Here is a 16,149-nt window from a genome sequence, read left to right on the forward strand (position 1 = left end):
CTGTATGACCCTGGGCACCTAACCCTAATTGCCCCACCAAAAAAAAGAAGAAACAAAAAAAAGAGTTCCTCTGAGATAAGAAGGGGAAGACTGTGTGTTGTCAATTCATATACACTACACAAACATTTCACCTACCTTATTTATAAATTCAAAACATGTGACTTTTATATTTTTTGTATTTTTTCTTTTAAAAAGAATAAAGTTTCAGATTTTTTTTAAAAGGCTCATAAATACTCTTTTGTTTTGTTTTGTTTTGTAGTGAGGCAATTGGGGTTAAGTGACTTGCCCAGGGTCACACAGCTAGTAAGTGTGTGTTAAGTGTTTGAGGCCGGATTTGAACTCAGGTACTCCTGACTCAAGGGCCGGTGCTCTATCCACTGCGCCACCTAGCTGCCCCATAAATACTCTTTTATAAGCCCATTTAATAAGTTCTCTGAGAAAATCCTTAAGCTCTGTATCATGTATAAACCATTTAACAGGCTTTATGCTATTTTTAAGTACACAGTAAGGCTGTACTTCAAATTAATTTGTTTTAGCATAACAATTTATATTACCTAATGTATCCTGGTTCCTTCTTTCCTTCTACAACTTCTTTGTCAACTTCCACACATACAATGTCAGAATTTGGTACTTCAAACATTGGCTCTAGTAACAGCTTTTCCTAAGGGAGTAAAGAAAAAGGTTACATAGAAAACTGAAGTTCAACCCTAAATTCTTGTACTTTGTTATAGCTACTGAATGATAAAAAATATCCAATGGACAGGCTCTTATTTTATATTCAGCACACCAAAAAGTAACTCAGTTCAGAAAGAGGTCACTCATCTAGCTTTAGGAAACTACTACAATTTCCTCTCTTTAAGTATCCCACTTGTATAATTACAACTGAAGGCTCAAGGCTTGCTTGCATGCTTGTGCGTGCTCTCTCTCTCTGAACCGAGTTAGTTTGGTGTACTGGATATTTATATATGTCTATGAGTGTGTAGGTTTGTATATATGTACATATGTATGTGTATATATACATACGCACATACACATATATACATATTTTTTCTTTTGAAACTCAAAGCAGAAACAATATAGTTCTTGTAAGGTAATGCACACTCACCATAATAGATCGAAGGCCCCTTGCACCAGTCTTCCTATCTAGTGCCAATCTGGCTATAGCCTTCAAAGCATCTTCAGTAACATTGAGCTCACACTACATATTAAAAAGAAAGAGATGTTTGGTTAGGTATTTGATAAAGCTTTCCTAAGTGGTGATAGGGTCCTCTAACCAATACTGCCACCGCCCTAGTCCAGGCCTTTATTACCTTATGCCTGGCCTACTGCAATAGCCTAAAATTGGTCTCTTTGCCTCCAGTCTCTCCTCCCTGAAATCCATCCTGCACACCATTCTGATCATGTCAATCCCCTCCTGAAAAATCTTCAATGGGTCCCCAATGCCTAGGAAATAAAGTACATACTCCTCAGCTGGCATTCAAGGCTTTCCAGGATCTGGCTCCAAACTACCATTCTCTCCTTTCTCCCACTACTCTTCTATATATTCTCTAAGCTTTGACCAAACCTCTTTCTTATCTGAACGTACTTTGCCCTCTCTTGCTTTGCTCATGTAGTCTTCCCTTATGTGAACAGTCCTCTCCCCAACTATCAAATTTCTATCCATCTGTCACCCCCACTTCACATGCTATCCCCTCCATTAATTCCCCTCCCTAGAAGTAATTTCTCCCTTCTCAGAAATGGTCCAACACTTTGTTTGGACCACTCTCATGGCACATATCACACATTGCCACACAGCACAGTGTCTGGCACATATAGTACTATTCAATTATGAAAGTACATACCCAGGGCTGGGACCATGTCTTTAACACATGTATCCAACACACTATCTTACACAGTGCCTTATACAAAGCAGTCACTCCAATACTTGCTGAAGGAAATAACAACTAGCATTTATACAGTACTTTAGGTTTTGTGAGGTACTTTACACATATCTCATTCTATCTTCATATAAACTCTGGAAGGCCGGTGCTATCAGTATACTGATGAGGAAACTGAGATAGTGCAGGTTAAGTGATTTGCCCAGGATGGTGCCCTTACTAAATGTCTGAGGCTGAATTTAAATTGGGTCTGCCTGACTCCAGGTCCAGCAATCTATCTACTGTGCCACTTATTTGCAACATAAAATATTTTAATGTAGATGTCCTATGCATTTAAATACTGACTTTAGATATTATCTTATTAATCATGTTATATACTACATCATTTAGAATCATTCATTAAGGTTAAACATGTACCCAACAAAATAACATCTCTACTGTGGTCTGACAGAAGTTTATCTTCTCTGGGAACCTTATAATTTGGTATAAAATAAGATAATCAACTAACACAACTAACTATATTCTTATTACTATGTGAAAAACTAACTTGCATTTGTCACCAACTTTATGTTCTGACTGGAGTCAAGGCTATGAGCTGGGAAGTGAGCCAACAGGAAGAGATCCTCTTAAATATGCCTTTTTAGAAATCACATCTTTATAAAGCCAGGAAATTTTTCTCTCCCCTGGTACTTATTCTTGTGTGACCCAAGCCATAGGTGTTATGGTGAAGGTTTCATATCTCTGTTGGACTTTAGAAAAACAGGAGTGTGGCTGTCATACCTTGCTGAAAGCCCACAAAGGTCTCTGCCCAACACGTGTGTGAAGATGCCAGAAAGTGGAAACATATTTTTTATACATTTGTATGAATGAAAATTCTACATCAACTCTAAGTGGTAAAATATGGAACATACCGAAATCAGTCATAGGAAATCAATTCAAAGAAAAAGCAGCTAACTGCATAAAATCTCATTTCATTAGTCAAAGAAATATTTAAATAAGAATTCCAAATAGAAGACCAATGATCAGCATTGCAGCTTTTAGGAATATAATTACAACTATGATTAAAAACTAAAAACCAGGTGTGAGTTAATACAACCTAGAAAAGGACTGAATTTTGTTAAGTTACAAATACTAAGAGAGCTTAGCTAAAGGAATTCTCCATCAAATGCTCTTATAAAGCCAGAGGCACCTAGTGGTGCAGTGGAGAGAGCAGTGGGCCTAGAGTTAGAAGTTCCAATCCAGCCTCAACATTCACTAGCTGTATAAGCCATATAATGTCTGTTTGCCTCAGTTTTCTCACCTGTAAAATAAGGATAATAAAACCTACCTCACAAGGTGTTATGAGAATCAAATAAGAGAATATTTGTAAAAAAAAAAAAAACCCACAAAACACCACAGGCACTATATAGAAATGCTTATTTCCTTTTCCTTTCCCATCATCCTCTCCTCTGTTTCCCAAATCTGCATTTGACTTAAGTAGGGCACACATGTATTTTTTTAAAATTTAGAATATCCTGAAAGGCTGTTAGGTTATATTCTGTACAAGTATCTTGTTAGCCAATATTTTCTGAGACACTGCCCTATATCACCTTGAAATTCTGAAGAAGCAGTAAATTTCAAAGAGGGTTGAAACTTTAACACAAAATTCATTTTCCCTGCAGACTAGTTCTGTTAATACGAGCATTATGTCAATGAAGCCAAGGATTCATTAGCCACAAAATGCTCCCTAATTTTACTTATCCTTCCCAATCCACACCAATGGCCCAAGCAAGAGAGCATGGATAAATCAATACAAAAGCATCAATGCTACTGGCAAAAATCCATAAAACCACAACTGATTGTGGGTCAGTTACATCAAGCAGGGTTTTTTAAAAGATCAAAATATCTGCTCTTGGTTCTGCTAACATTTTATCAATGAGTTTAGTGAAGGTATAGATTAACAAGTTTCTAAAATTTTACAGCCAACACCAAGCCGAGAATAGCTAAAATACTGAATGATAAGATCTAATGGTAAAATGGAATGTAAAAGGGATATGTGTAAAGTCCTGAGCTAGAGTACACAAAGTTAACTTCACCAAGTTTGATCTTCTTGGTCCACAACCCTTGCCCGGGTTTCAGTGTTTCACTTCAGTCTCAATCCTATTGCTGACTATTTCAACTATATTACCTCCTGCCCTTGAATCTCCCACCCCTTTGTCTACCACTGCCCATGTGTTACCAAACCCTACATGCCTTCTGTTCTGACTCACAGGTTGCATAATGTTCCAAGGAGAATGATGACTGGGTCCTTGAAATATTTTTTATCTAATCTCAACTGAGTCCTCAGTGCTGCGTGGCAATCCTATCCTCCTTCTACAGACAACTCTCCACAGCAGCTGTTCCAAAGATTCTTTTTCTACCATTTTTTTCTCTCAGCAAAGTACCTTACCAATCATTTTATTAGGAAAAGAGAGCTAATCTGCTGTGACTTCCCTCTGCAGTTCAAAATACCTTTCTACCATTCATCCTTTGCTCCACTCTCTCAAAGAGGTAATAGCCCTTCCCTCCTTGTCAGGACCCTCTCCTCTAGCATCTCCAATGGGAAACTCCCTCATCTTCAGTCTTCTTCCTTGCTGCCAATAAATATACCCAGGTTTCCTCCATCCTGAAAATACCTTCATTTGACCCAATGCTATCCTGTATCTCTTCTTCCTTCCACACACTAGAAAGTCATCTACATTCATTATTAATACTTTTTAACATTCTATTTACTTCTCAACCTCTTGCATGACTCCTGACTCTACCATGAGATTGAAACAGCTTGTCTCCAAGGTTAACTACTAAAGCTAATGGCTTTTTTTCAATCTTCAACCAACTTGAACTTGTTTTAGCTTTTGACATAGATGAATAACCCCTTCTCCTAGATACTTCTCCCCTCCCCACCCCCCCCTTTACATGACATTGTTCTTTCCTGGTTCTCCCTACATGTCTGACCAGTACTCAGTCTTTTTTTTTTTGCTGGATTATCCATTTCCTAACCACCAGTAATGAGTATCCTCTCTTCTATCTCTACATTCTTTCTCTTGGAGATCCCATCAGCTCCCATGAATTCAATTATCATCTTTGCATAGATGACTACTATCCAACCTTAATCTCTCTCCTGAGCTCCAGGCTCACTTTACCTGTTCTTCTTGTTGAACGTCTTTAACTGCATATTATCTCAAAATGGAACTCATCTTCTCCCCTAAACGCACACCTCTTCCAAACTTTGCAATTTCTTTTAACGGTCCCAGCATTTTACCAGTCACATAGGTTTGCCTCCTTGGAGTGATCCTCTTTTTCACTCTCTGTACGCAATCAATTGCCAAGTCTTGTTGATTATACCTCCAGGACATCTCTCACATCTATCCGTCTCTCCTCTCACATGGGAATCTAGTTAAGCATCTCATCATCTCTCACTTAGATTACTGTAATAGCCTAATTGGCATCCCTACTTCCAATCTCTTTCTTCACCAACCTATTCTCCATACAGCTGTGAAAATAATCTTCCTAAGCAACAGTTCTGTGTTATCCCTCTGCTCAAAAACCTTTCACAGACTATTGCTTTTGGGATCAAATGCAAATTTCTAATTCTAGCATATAAAGCTTAATTTCCCACTTACCTTTCCAGATTTATTTCATGTTCCTTCCCCCTTTATACACAGTATGCTCCAATCAAACTTGAAATCAACATTCCACGTAGTCAGCCTCTGCACTGGCATGTGCCCTGTCCTTAAACAAATTCCTTCTCCAGCTCCATCTTTTACAACCCATGGTTTCCTTTAAAATTCAGCTCAGGCATCACCTCCTATGTGAAGTTTTCCCTGATTTCCCCAGTTCTTGGTGTGCTCTTCCTCCTAAAATTATCTTGTACCTGTATTTGCTCATCTGTGTACATGCTGTATATCTCCATGGTCGAATGTCAGTTCCTTGTGAAGACACACTATTTTTTGTGGCCCCAGTGCTTACCAAAGCACCTTACCAAAAAAGGAGGTGTCTTAATGATTTGAACTCCCTTATCTCACAGATAAAAAAAGTGAACCACAGAAATATGAAATTATGTAGCCCAAGTCATTAAATAGCTATTCCTTTAAAATTCTGTTTACCTACTTATTGTTTAATAAATCTTTTCCTTCAAAAATAGTATGAAAGCAAACTTTAGCCAAGTTATCCTCTTAATAAACACAAATTCCAAAAAAGCCCACCCCACAATAAAATCAAACCCCAAACAAAAAAACAAATTCCAAATTAGGAGCATCTAATAAGGAGATTTTATTGTACCAAAGAACTTGGAAGTTCTTTGGAATATAGAGAATTCCCAGTACTCCAGGCAGGAAATCACCTCTGATAATTTCCTCCTCCTGACAAATAATTTAATTAAGCTCTTTAAATAAACAGGTACTACATTTAATTATTACTCATAAAACTTTAGGACTTTTCTTTCAAACAAGAGCTAAAGTAATCATTCTACTTAGGGAGAAATAAGAATTATAGCTCATTGGGATTTTATTATTCTTTGAATAAGGATTCTGTAGTTAGTTGACTATTTACTTATTGTGAGTTGCCTCTCTATATTTCTGGGTTTTGTATCACCATTACCATTCTATAACAAGGAAGAAACAAACCACCACCATCATAGCTCCAATTATGTGTGCCTTCCCCTCAACTTCTTGCATCTCACTGTGAGCTATCAGTGGTTATTCACAATAGTGCAAGTGGCATTTTTTACTTGCAGGGATAAGTTGGGGAATTCCACAAGAAAAATTTTTAAACAACCAGACTGAAAAAGAGGAAAAATGATCAAACCTTGTCCATGCTGAATAATGCCTGGTACTGGGGAACAACTGCATTTCGTGGCTCAGTAAGAATCTGTACAAGTGTTTTTTCATCCAGGCTATGCAAGGGAACCACCACAGGTAACCGTCCTACAAACTCTGGAATCATGCCAAATTCAATGAGATCCCTGGCCTCCACATGGCGCAATAAACGATCTTTTTCTTCAATGTCTTGGTGAGCATTTGATTCCCCACTTCGGTTGGCAAGATCTGCTGCTGCTGCAGCCCTCCTGCCTTTTCCTAAATTAGCTGGTGTTCCAAATCCAAGATACTGTCAAAGAAAAAACATATACAGTTATGAGAAGTTCTGAGATTAAAAATGGATATATTCAGTAGGGTCTTGTGTTACCAAAAAAAAAAAATCAAAATGATAAATATTACAGAATAACTTCCAAAGTAAAAAGGAAAATAAAATCATTACAACTATTCTTGAAAACTGAAACAAATAAGTAAAGATCAAGAAATGTGCCCATTCCTCCTTGAGGTTCCTCTTCTTATAGAGCTTTCTGAAAATCTTATTTTAAAAAGTTTTCTTACAGACAAAACATACATGAAAATTGGAAGAGTACTCATTTCATATGTACTAGTAAACATATGGAAAATAAAATTTTAAAATAGGAAAATATTAATTAGTATCAGTTCAAATTTTAAAAGATAGTATTATATATGCGCATGAGTGTGCACTTACACATGCACACATGTGTGTGCACACACACACAGTATTCCAGTTGGGCTGATTAGAAAAAGGTAAAGAGTTTTTGAAAGATAGACTATTATAAGATGACTGAATGCAGAAAAGTAATCAGTTTGAATGAATTAAACCATGAGGAGGTAAGGAGATATAATTTTCTATCTACATTTATACAGTTCTCCCCTTTGAACTGTCAATTTATTAAGGGAAGATATACACATACCTCTAAAAATTAAGTCTCATCAAAATACAGTAGCAGCAAAAAGTACTTTTGCATGTTGTTACAGTAATAGGCTCTACAGCTTTATTTCTGTCTGATGACAAATGTTATTTTTTAAAAGTATGCAGGGGAGGGGCAGCTACGTGGTGCAGTGGATAAAGCACCAGCTCTGGATTCAGGAGGACCTCAGTTCAAATGGGGGCTCAGACACTTGACACTTACTAGCTGTGTGACCCTGGACAAGTCACTTAACCCTCATCGACCCCCCCCCAAAAAAAGTATACAACTAACTTGTGGAGGAAGGATGCTATCCACCTTCAGGGAAACAGATGATGAGTGGAATAAGCATAGTACAGTCTTACATATATATGTATGAGTGTATATACATATATATGTATATGTGTATAGATATCTTTATCTCTATATCCATACTTAATTGCAGCCTTCTTTAGTGTGGGGGAGGAAAGGAGAGGAATAATAAAGCAAAAAGTATACATCAGAGAACAAAAGATAACCAACAAGAAAGCAAAGAAAATTTGGGCAGATCTAAAAACAATCTATAGTTATTATATAGGTTTACTTGAAATGGAAATTTAATGTTTTATATTGAATCCTCTCTGTGTTCTGCTGTGTCCATGGCAACTTTTTTTTTCTTTTCTCATTTTGTATCTAAATTCAAAATAAAAAAATTTTAAATTAAAAAGTATGGAGCTAAGAAAAAGGTAATTTTTTTTTACATTAAGTACCTCTAAAAGTACATATATTATCTATATATACGTATATGTATATATAGATATATAGATATAACCTATATCAGATTACCTGCTGTCTAGTGGAGGGGGGAGGGAGGGAGAAAAATCTGAAATTGTAAAGCTTGTATAAACAAAAGTTGAGAACTATTTTTACATGTAACGGAAAAAATAAAATACCTTATATGTAAAAAAAAAAGTACATATATGCTTTTTATTATAAGAACACAGAAAAGGCATCCTATCCTGAAAAACCCTGGGATGTACTATTATTATCCCCATTTAATAAATGAGGAAAGTGAGGCAAACAGAGGTTAAGTGACTTGCTCAGGATTATACAGCTCTATCTACTATGTTACCTACAAATTCTGAGTGTACATATTTACTTATTTAGGGTTTCCTATGAAAATGCTACATTTTAAAAATAGTCTATTATTTACAGCAGGCTAGTTACAAGACTTCATACTACAGATCTGATATCACAGAAAGTCAATCAATCAACACTTATTAGTCTTTTAAGTACAGAGATAGTGAATAAGGCAAACTCTAAGGTGGTGGTCAGAAGTAGCAGTACAAGGACACTTTCAAAGTCTCTTGGAAGAATATTGATTATGAGACATGGGAGATGGCTGACATGGAAGGTTCTGTGCTCTATAAGCAAAGCATAATTGCAGAAGTTCAAAAGAAATGTGAGATGTGCAAATCTAGAGACATCTCCATCCCAAAGGTTCAATGCACTATTTCTGCCTGACTTGTTGTAGAACCTTCCAAGCTCATATTGCACTCATCAGCCACAATTGAACACACTGTACCTTGACCCCAACATCATGTCGTCATTGGTCCTCTTTAATTATGAAGGATGAACAACCACCAAGTACCTACTATTTCCAGGCACTATCCTTTGTTGGGGGATATAAAAACAAAAGTCAAACTGTCCATGCCCTCAAGGATCTCATGATATAAAGGAGATAAAATACATAAGTAAGTATATGCAAAATGTATGGGGGGAAAAAGTACAAGTTAATGGGGCATATAGGGAGGAAGCACAAATAATTGTGGAGGAAATGATCAGCAGAGGCCTCTAAATGCTAGTCATCTGTATTTAATCCTTGAAGTAACAGAGAGACACTGAGATTTCAAACCCATGATTTATGAATACCACTTTGGTGGCTATGTAGAAGATGGACTGAAGTGGGGAGAAATTTGAGGCAGAGAGATCAGTGAGGCTCCTGCAAAAGGTGATGAGGGCTTGAACTACAGTGATAACTAAGTGATCAGAAAAAAAGGAAACTGATGTGAGACATGTGGTGCTGATAACACTGACAAGACTTAGTGGCTTCCTGTATATATGAAATGAGACAGGGTAAAGAGTCAGAGATAACAGGCTGGGAACCTGGATAATGCTCTCAACAAAAAAGTTTTGAAGAGGGGGTAGATTTGGGGGTGGGGGTAGGGGTAAAGATGAGCTCATTTTCAGATAATGCTGAATTAGGAGAGCAAGTAAAATTAAACCTCATTTTAAGAACAATACATACTAATGATCTCATTTTATTAAGTCCTTAAGAAAGCTCACCTTTTCATTTTTCCTCCTGCTGATTATTCTGTCTAAACCATTAAAAGCACCAGATGCAACAAACAGTATGTTTGTTGTATCAACTTGCACTGTTTCTCCACGAAGTTTACGGGAATTCTTTTCTGGAACATTAACTATTGTACCTTCTAATAATTTTAACAAGCCCTAAAGAAAAAAAAAGAAATATTTATAACATCATATAAAAGTACATTATAGGACATGGAAAAAAAAAGAAAGAAAAAACTGAAACGGCTTTTCTCAAAGAGGAAAAGCAGACAGATAAGATTAACAACCCCACTCCAATTTTCATGCTTAATATAAAAAGTAAAATATAGATTATATTCTGTTGTTAATTTCTGCTGAAGTATTGCAAGACCCTGTTCCTCAAGAAAACATCAATGTGAATTTCCTTTGCTGATGTGATCAAGGTTTTCAAAATTCATTACTTCTGTTACTATTTCTATAGAGGGTAAAGCAGCACATAAAAGATCAGAAAATCTTCAGGTGAATGAATTTTAATTTGCCTTTAACATAATTAAAAGTCCTTTTTGTATTCCTAGTGTTAAACACTGAGACTCCTTAGGTCCTGGGAAAACGTCACAAAATATGTCTGTTTAAAAACAATTTTACAATATTAAGTACATTTTTAAAGTGTGATCACATCTCTCCCTATGCCTCAGATTAGAAAACAGGCGTTAAGGTACTCAACTCAGAATTTATGAAGTATTTCTGAGGTGCTGCTTATAGCCTTTTAAACACTTCCCCAGCCCACGAGGAAAGGGGGCACTTTAATTAAGAAATATCCTTTAACTTAAGAACTCCATTCAAAGCAATAATCAATCATGATTCAAAAAAAATGGTGATAAAAATGCCACCCACTTCCTGTTAGAAAAGTGATGCACTAATATGCAAAATAAGATAGACGTTTTTAGACATGGTCAGTATGGGAATTTGTTTTGCTTGTCTGTGCTAATTTGTTAAAAGAATTTTGTTTTTATTTTTCCGGAGGGAGGAAAAAAAAATTCAAGGGTCCTTTCTTTAATTATTTTTAGGGGCCTGTATTTTCTGAATATTGAATAGATAAGAACAAAAACAATCCTCTCGCCTACACTACAATTTCAGACTAGTCTTATTAAAAATTGGATGTTGGGGGAAAAAATTTATTTTGTATTTTCATTATTCATGCATTTCTGCTGTTCATTCCTTGCTTAAAATTATAAATTTAATTAATTGCTTACTAAAAAAAAGATAATGCAAGGAACACAGAACTGGGAATCAAGAGACTTGGGTTCCAATCTTGACTGCCATTAACTAGAGTCACTTTGGTAAATACTTCACTTCCTTGGGACTCAATGTCCTTTTCTGTAATTTGAGATAATGGGATTAAAATATTTCTAAGGCTTCTTTCCCCTGGAACATTCTAAGATACCACATAGGTGATGGTTTCACTTCTTAACTTTACGAAGAACTCTCTAAAAAATTAACAAAACTATTTAAAACAGGTCTTCTAACTAAGCATAAGGGAAAAAAACAAATTTATTCATGTGTAAATATGATCAGAACTCTCTCTGGGATTTTGCAAGATGACACAAAGTTTACTGTTGGGATAGTATGAATAATATGGACTCTAAGTGAATGTCAAACCAAACGTACAATATCTGGTAAGTTGATGTATTCCCTTCTTTTTAGTGGGCTTGAACAAAATATTCAACTGCTTACTTGCTGAACGCCTTCTCCACCTACATCCCGTAATTGATGAATGCCTGGCACACTGCCAATCTTATCTACTTCATCCAGAAAGACAATTCCTATAATTTAAGGAGGATTCTATTTATAATATGAAATATGAAATGCACACAATAACCTCATCTTTAAAATACTAAGTAGCAAAAGTAAGCTTATTAAATGCTATACTTAACATAAGCATTTGTTTGCTATTATATAAACACACTGCTTACCCCATTCATTTTTTTATGCCCAATAATTTACACAGTGTTACTAGGGTATAAGATAAATACAAATGATTCACATTTTCTCCTAGGAATGTGTGTGTGTGTGTGTGTCTGTCTGTCTGTCTGTCTGTCTGTCTGTCTGTCTCTACCTCATGCTAAAGGTTTCAAGTTCTTTTTCCTAAAAAGAATCTTGGAAAAGAACAAGCTTATCTGCTTGTGCTAATAATGCCCCAGAGAAATGGGAGTGGAGGAGTGGGGGCAGGGCAGAGCAGGAATGACCTGCTGGTTGTATCTGTCTGTAAAACTGGAAACAGGGAATATGATGTCAGGGAGGAAAAAAGGGACATGGTGCAGTAGCTACATATGGGATCTTGTACAAGAGGCCACTTCTATTGTTCCTTTGTCTCCAATTAAAAGTAAAAATCCACAAATCTACCAATGGGCATTCATGCCCTAATGCTGCTGTCTGCTTTGGCCCCATGACGTTGGCAGCAATGTAAGTGGCAGACAGAGCCTGGCAATAACAAGAAGAGGGCTCCTAGATGGTTGCATGGTCTGACTGGTCTGACCTGTGCTGTCACCTCACCAAATTCCTTCTGGGGCAGACTTCTATGGAGTGCACTGAATGTGGTGAAATACGTGACAAATACACACTTCTTAACACTTAGAGGATTTTATTTCTCAACCCAAAATAAAACCAGCATTCTAATACCTCAACACAATTACTTCATCAACTTTATTTCTATGTGATGTCAATTAGGGGACATAGGAGAATTTTAGACAGACATACCTTGTTGTGCTTTTTCTACATTATAATTGGCATCTTGTAGCAATTTGGCAATCACAGATTCAATATCTTCACCTACATATCCCGCCTGAGTCAAGGTAGTACAGTCACAGATGGCAAAAGGTACATCAAGGCATTTAGCTAGAGTTTGGGCCAGCAACGTTTTACCTACAAATAGAAACAGTAACCAAGAGTTCTGCTGGACCTATGCTAACACATGCATGCCAAAGCATGCAAACACATGCTTTGGAAAACTGAAACCAAAACTGAAAACTGAATTCTGGGAGGAATATGGTCATTGTGCTGCTTCTCCACCATTACACTGTGGGCTCCTGAGGGCAGGGCCTGTCTCTTGCCTCTCTTTGCACGCCCAGCACTTAGTCCAGTGCAGGGCACACAGAAGGCACTTCAGAAATGTGCTAATGATCAGCAGCACTTGTCAGATCACTGACCCTGCTGGTCCCGCTACTGAAGTCCCAAACTCCTCTCCAACCCCTTTCGTGGCTCTTCTATTCCTTGAATTCAGGGGCTTTTACAAATCATCAAAGATGCCCACACTTCTGTGCTGGCCCCCAAGGGAGCAACATCAGGCCCACTGTTGAGCATGAAGCCTATGAGGATCTGACAACTTCATTATAAGACTGACCCTTTGGGCTTCCTCCTACAGAACCACAATCTTACAATAAAAGGTGTTGAAAAATCCTAACCCAACCTTTTCTATATAATAGCAATGTTTTCTCAAGAAGCAAGAGAATGAACACCGGCCCTGGATTCAGGAAGACCTGAATTCAAATCTGGCCTCAGACACTTGACACTTACTAGCTTTGTGACTCTGAGCAAGTCACTTAACCCCAATTGCCTCACCATAAAAACAAAACAAAAGAAGCAAGAGAATGTTTGAGTTACATACCTGACCCAGTTGGTCCCAGAAGCAAAATATTACTTTTTTCAAGCTTTATGTCATCATGGGCAGAATCTAGGACTTCACCTCCCCGTTTCTCCTGAGGTATTTGTTGATTCACTTGTTGCTGCATTGATGCGCCTAGTGCATTACCATGTGGACTAATTCCAGCAATCTGAAGCAATTCTGAAAATATATGAAAGACAGTTTCACTAAACTTGGTTTACAGACAGACAGCCACACACACACACACCCATACAACCTAAAGTAAAGTACCTTATTAAAACAACTATGCTAAGATGAGATTTTTACCTAACATACAGGAATGCTCTGTGTCATTATTTGTGCTATTAGCTACAGCACAGCTAATACTTCTAAATCTTTTTATAAGATGCACTTTAAGCCAAAAAAATTAACTGCTTTTCTAATTCATATTGCTATCATCCTATTAACTAGTAAAGCAAAGAATACCAGACAGGGGTTGGGTGGAAAAACTAAAATAAGTACCTGTCACAAAGAGCACAGGTCTTCAGGTCTAGAGGTATGGATCTACTCCTATTTGCATTACTGTACATGGGATAAGACCCTCATCCAAATGCAGATCAGCACTTTCTATGAAATCAACTGTCTTAGGAAATTTGTGTGAATCACTAGAGTCTAAGTGACTTGGCTCTGGGTCATACAGTTAATATTTGTCCAAGGCAGGATTTGAACCCAGATTCTCCTGATTCTGTAGCTGGTTCTCTAACTATTGTACCACACTGACCTACACATGACATGGCCACTTACACTCACCATGACTCACTTTTCTAATCTGTAAAATCAGATTAATGCCTAGCTTAATAGCTTTCTTTTAATACTAAAATGAGATGGGTTTGGGACGGAAATACTGTGAAAAGTAAAATGTGCTGGTAAGGTATTTCAGAAGCTCAGATGAATAAGTAGCATAATATAATTGGAAAGAATATTGTACTTGGGGGGCAGCTAGGTGGTATAGTGGATAAAGCACTGGCCCTGGATTCAAGAGGATCTGAGTTCAAATCCAGCCTCAGACACTTGACACTTATTAGCTGTGTGACCCTGGGCAAGTCACCAAACCCTCAATGCCCATGCCAAAAAAAAAAAGAATATTGTACTTGAAGTAAAAAAAATCTGAGTTCTAGTCCAAGTTTTGCTATTAAACTACTTGTGTGACCTTGAATAAGTAAATGAACCTTTCTGGCCTCTGTTTCCTCATCTATAAAATAAGGGGTTAGGAGTAGGTGTAATTTTAAGCCCCTTTCTGATAAAAATAAGAATTGATATTTACATAGTAACTTACAAATCACATTATATCTATCCATCATCTCATTTGATCCTCACAACAGACTTGTGAGATAGGATAAATACTATCAATTTTTCATATGGGAAAACTGAGTCAGAGTTATTAATGATAGACCTGGATTTGAACTTGGGCTTTCTGACTCTAATATCTAGCTGTTTTTCCAGGCAGAAGGGGGCAACTACCCTGTTAGATAACAAAATTAGGATCTAAAAAGATGGTAAGAACCTAATAAAATGACATTCAGTAGGATAAGGATAATAAAGCCTTATATCTGGAGTTTTAAAAAGTAAGCCTCTCAAGTGATGGGAAAAGATATGTGGAAAGGATCTAAGTTTTAGAGCAAAATGAGTCAACTATGTGACATGGCAGCCAAAAAGGGCTAATGTGATTTTAAGGTTGCATTAAGAGAGGCAGCAGAGCATCCAGAACAAGGAAGGTGATAATCCCACCATACTATACTCTTGGTCAGATTACTCAAGAAACATGTTTAGTTCTGGAAGCTACATTTTAGGAAGGACAATGACAAGTTGGAGAACTACCAAAGAAGAGTAACCATAATGAAGATACATGTGAAAATGGACTAGTCATTTAAACTTAACCTCTCAGGGCCTCAGATCCCATCATCTAAAGTGGGGATAAAAACACTTGTCATATCAACTTAATGGGGTTACTGATATCAAATGACAATGGATTTAAACAGTTTTGTACATCTTTTTTTTCTCTTTTTTTGCAGGGCAATGGGGGTTAAGTGACTTGCCCAGGGTCACACAGCTAGTAAGTGTCAAGTGTCTGAGGCTGCATTTGAACTCAGGTACTCCTGAATCCAGGGCCAGTGCTCTATCCACTGTGCCACCTAGCTGCCCCCCCCCCCCCGTTTTGTACATCTTAAACCACAATATAAACATCTGTTGTTATTTTTTCAAGCTCCCAACACAATGCCCACATGGTAGGTATTTAATGTTTACTGAACAGACATTAATTGGAGTGGTCATTTTAACTTCCAAAGTTCCTTTAAGTGGAATGCTTTGCAAATACATTAAAATGGACAGAACTATAGCTGACAAAAAGTAACTAAAAGATAACTGGCCCCACAGTGCTCTTCTATCATTATTAAGTAGTCCTATCTGTAGGCCAGTAATTTATTTTTATAAGCTGACAAATAGGAAACCCATAGATTACAAAAATAAAGTTGTTAATATGCAATGATAATTTTTTTACATAG

At 37.0% G+C, this 16,149-nt stretch overlaps 1 protein-coding gene across 1 annotated transcript in view; it reads right to left on the reverse strand.

The window, feature by feature from the left end:
• Positions 1-16,149, reverse strand: part of CLPX (caseinolytic mitochondrial matrix peptidase chaperone subunit X) — a 50,709-nt gene that overhangs the window by 6,586 nt on the left and 27,974 nt on the right. The window contains exons 7-13 of the mRNA XM_043983705.1: positions 13,613-13,789; positions 12,706-12,870; positions 11,683-11,771; positions 9,964-10,128; positions 6,702-7,001; positions 1,106-1,198; positions 555-661 (exon numbers count right to left, since the gene is read on the reverse strand). Of these exons, the coding sequence (XP_043839640.1) occupies positions 555-661; positions 1,106-1,198; positions 6,702-7,001; positions 9,964-10,128; positions 11,683-11,771; positions 12,706-12,870; positions 13,613-13,789 (1,096 nt within the window). The remainder of the gene's footprint in view (positions 1-554; positions 662-1,105; positions 1,199-6,701; positions 7,002-9,963; positions 10,129-11,682; positions 11,772-12,705; positions 12,871-13,612; positions 13,790-16,149) is intronic.

This window comes from Dromiciops gliroides, chromosome 2 (assembly GCF_019393635.1).
Source record: "Dromiciops gliroides isolate mDroGli1 chromosome 2, mDroGli1.pri, whole genome shotgun sequence".
Lineage (NCBI taxonomy): Eukaryota > Metazoa > Chordata > Mammalia > Microbiotheria > Microbiotheriidae > Dromiciops > Dromiciops gliroides.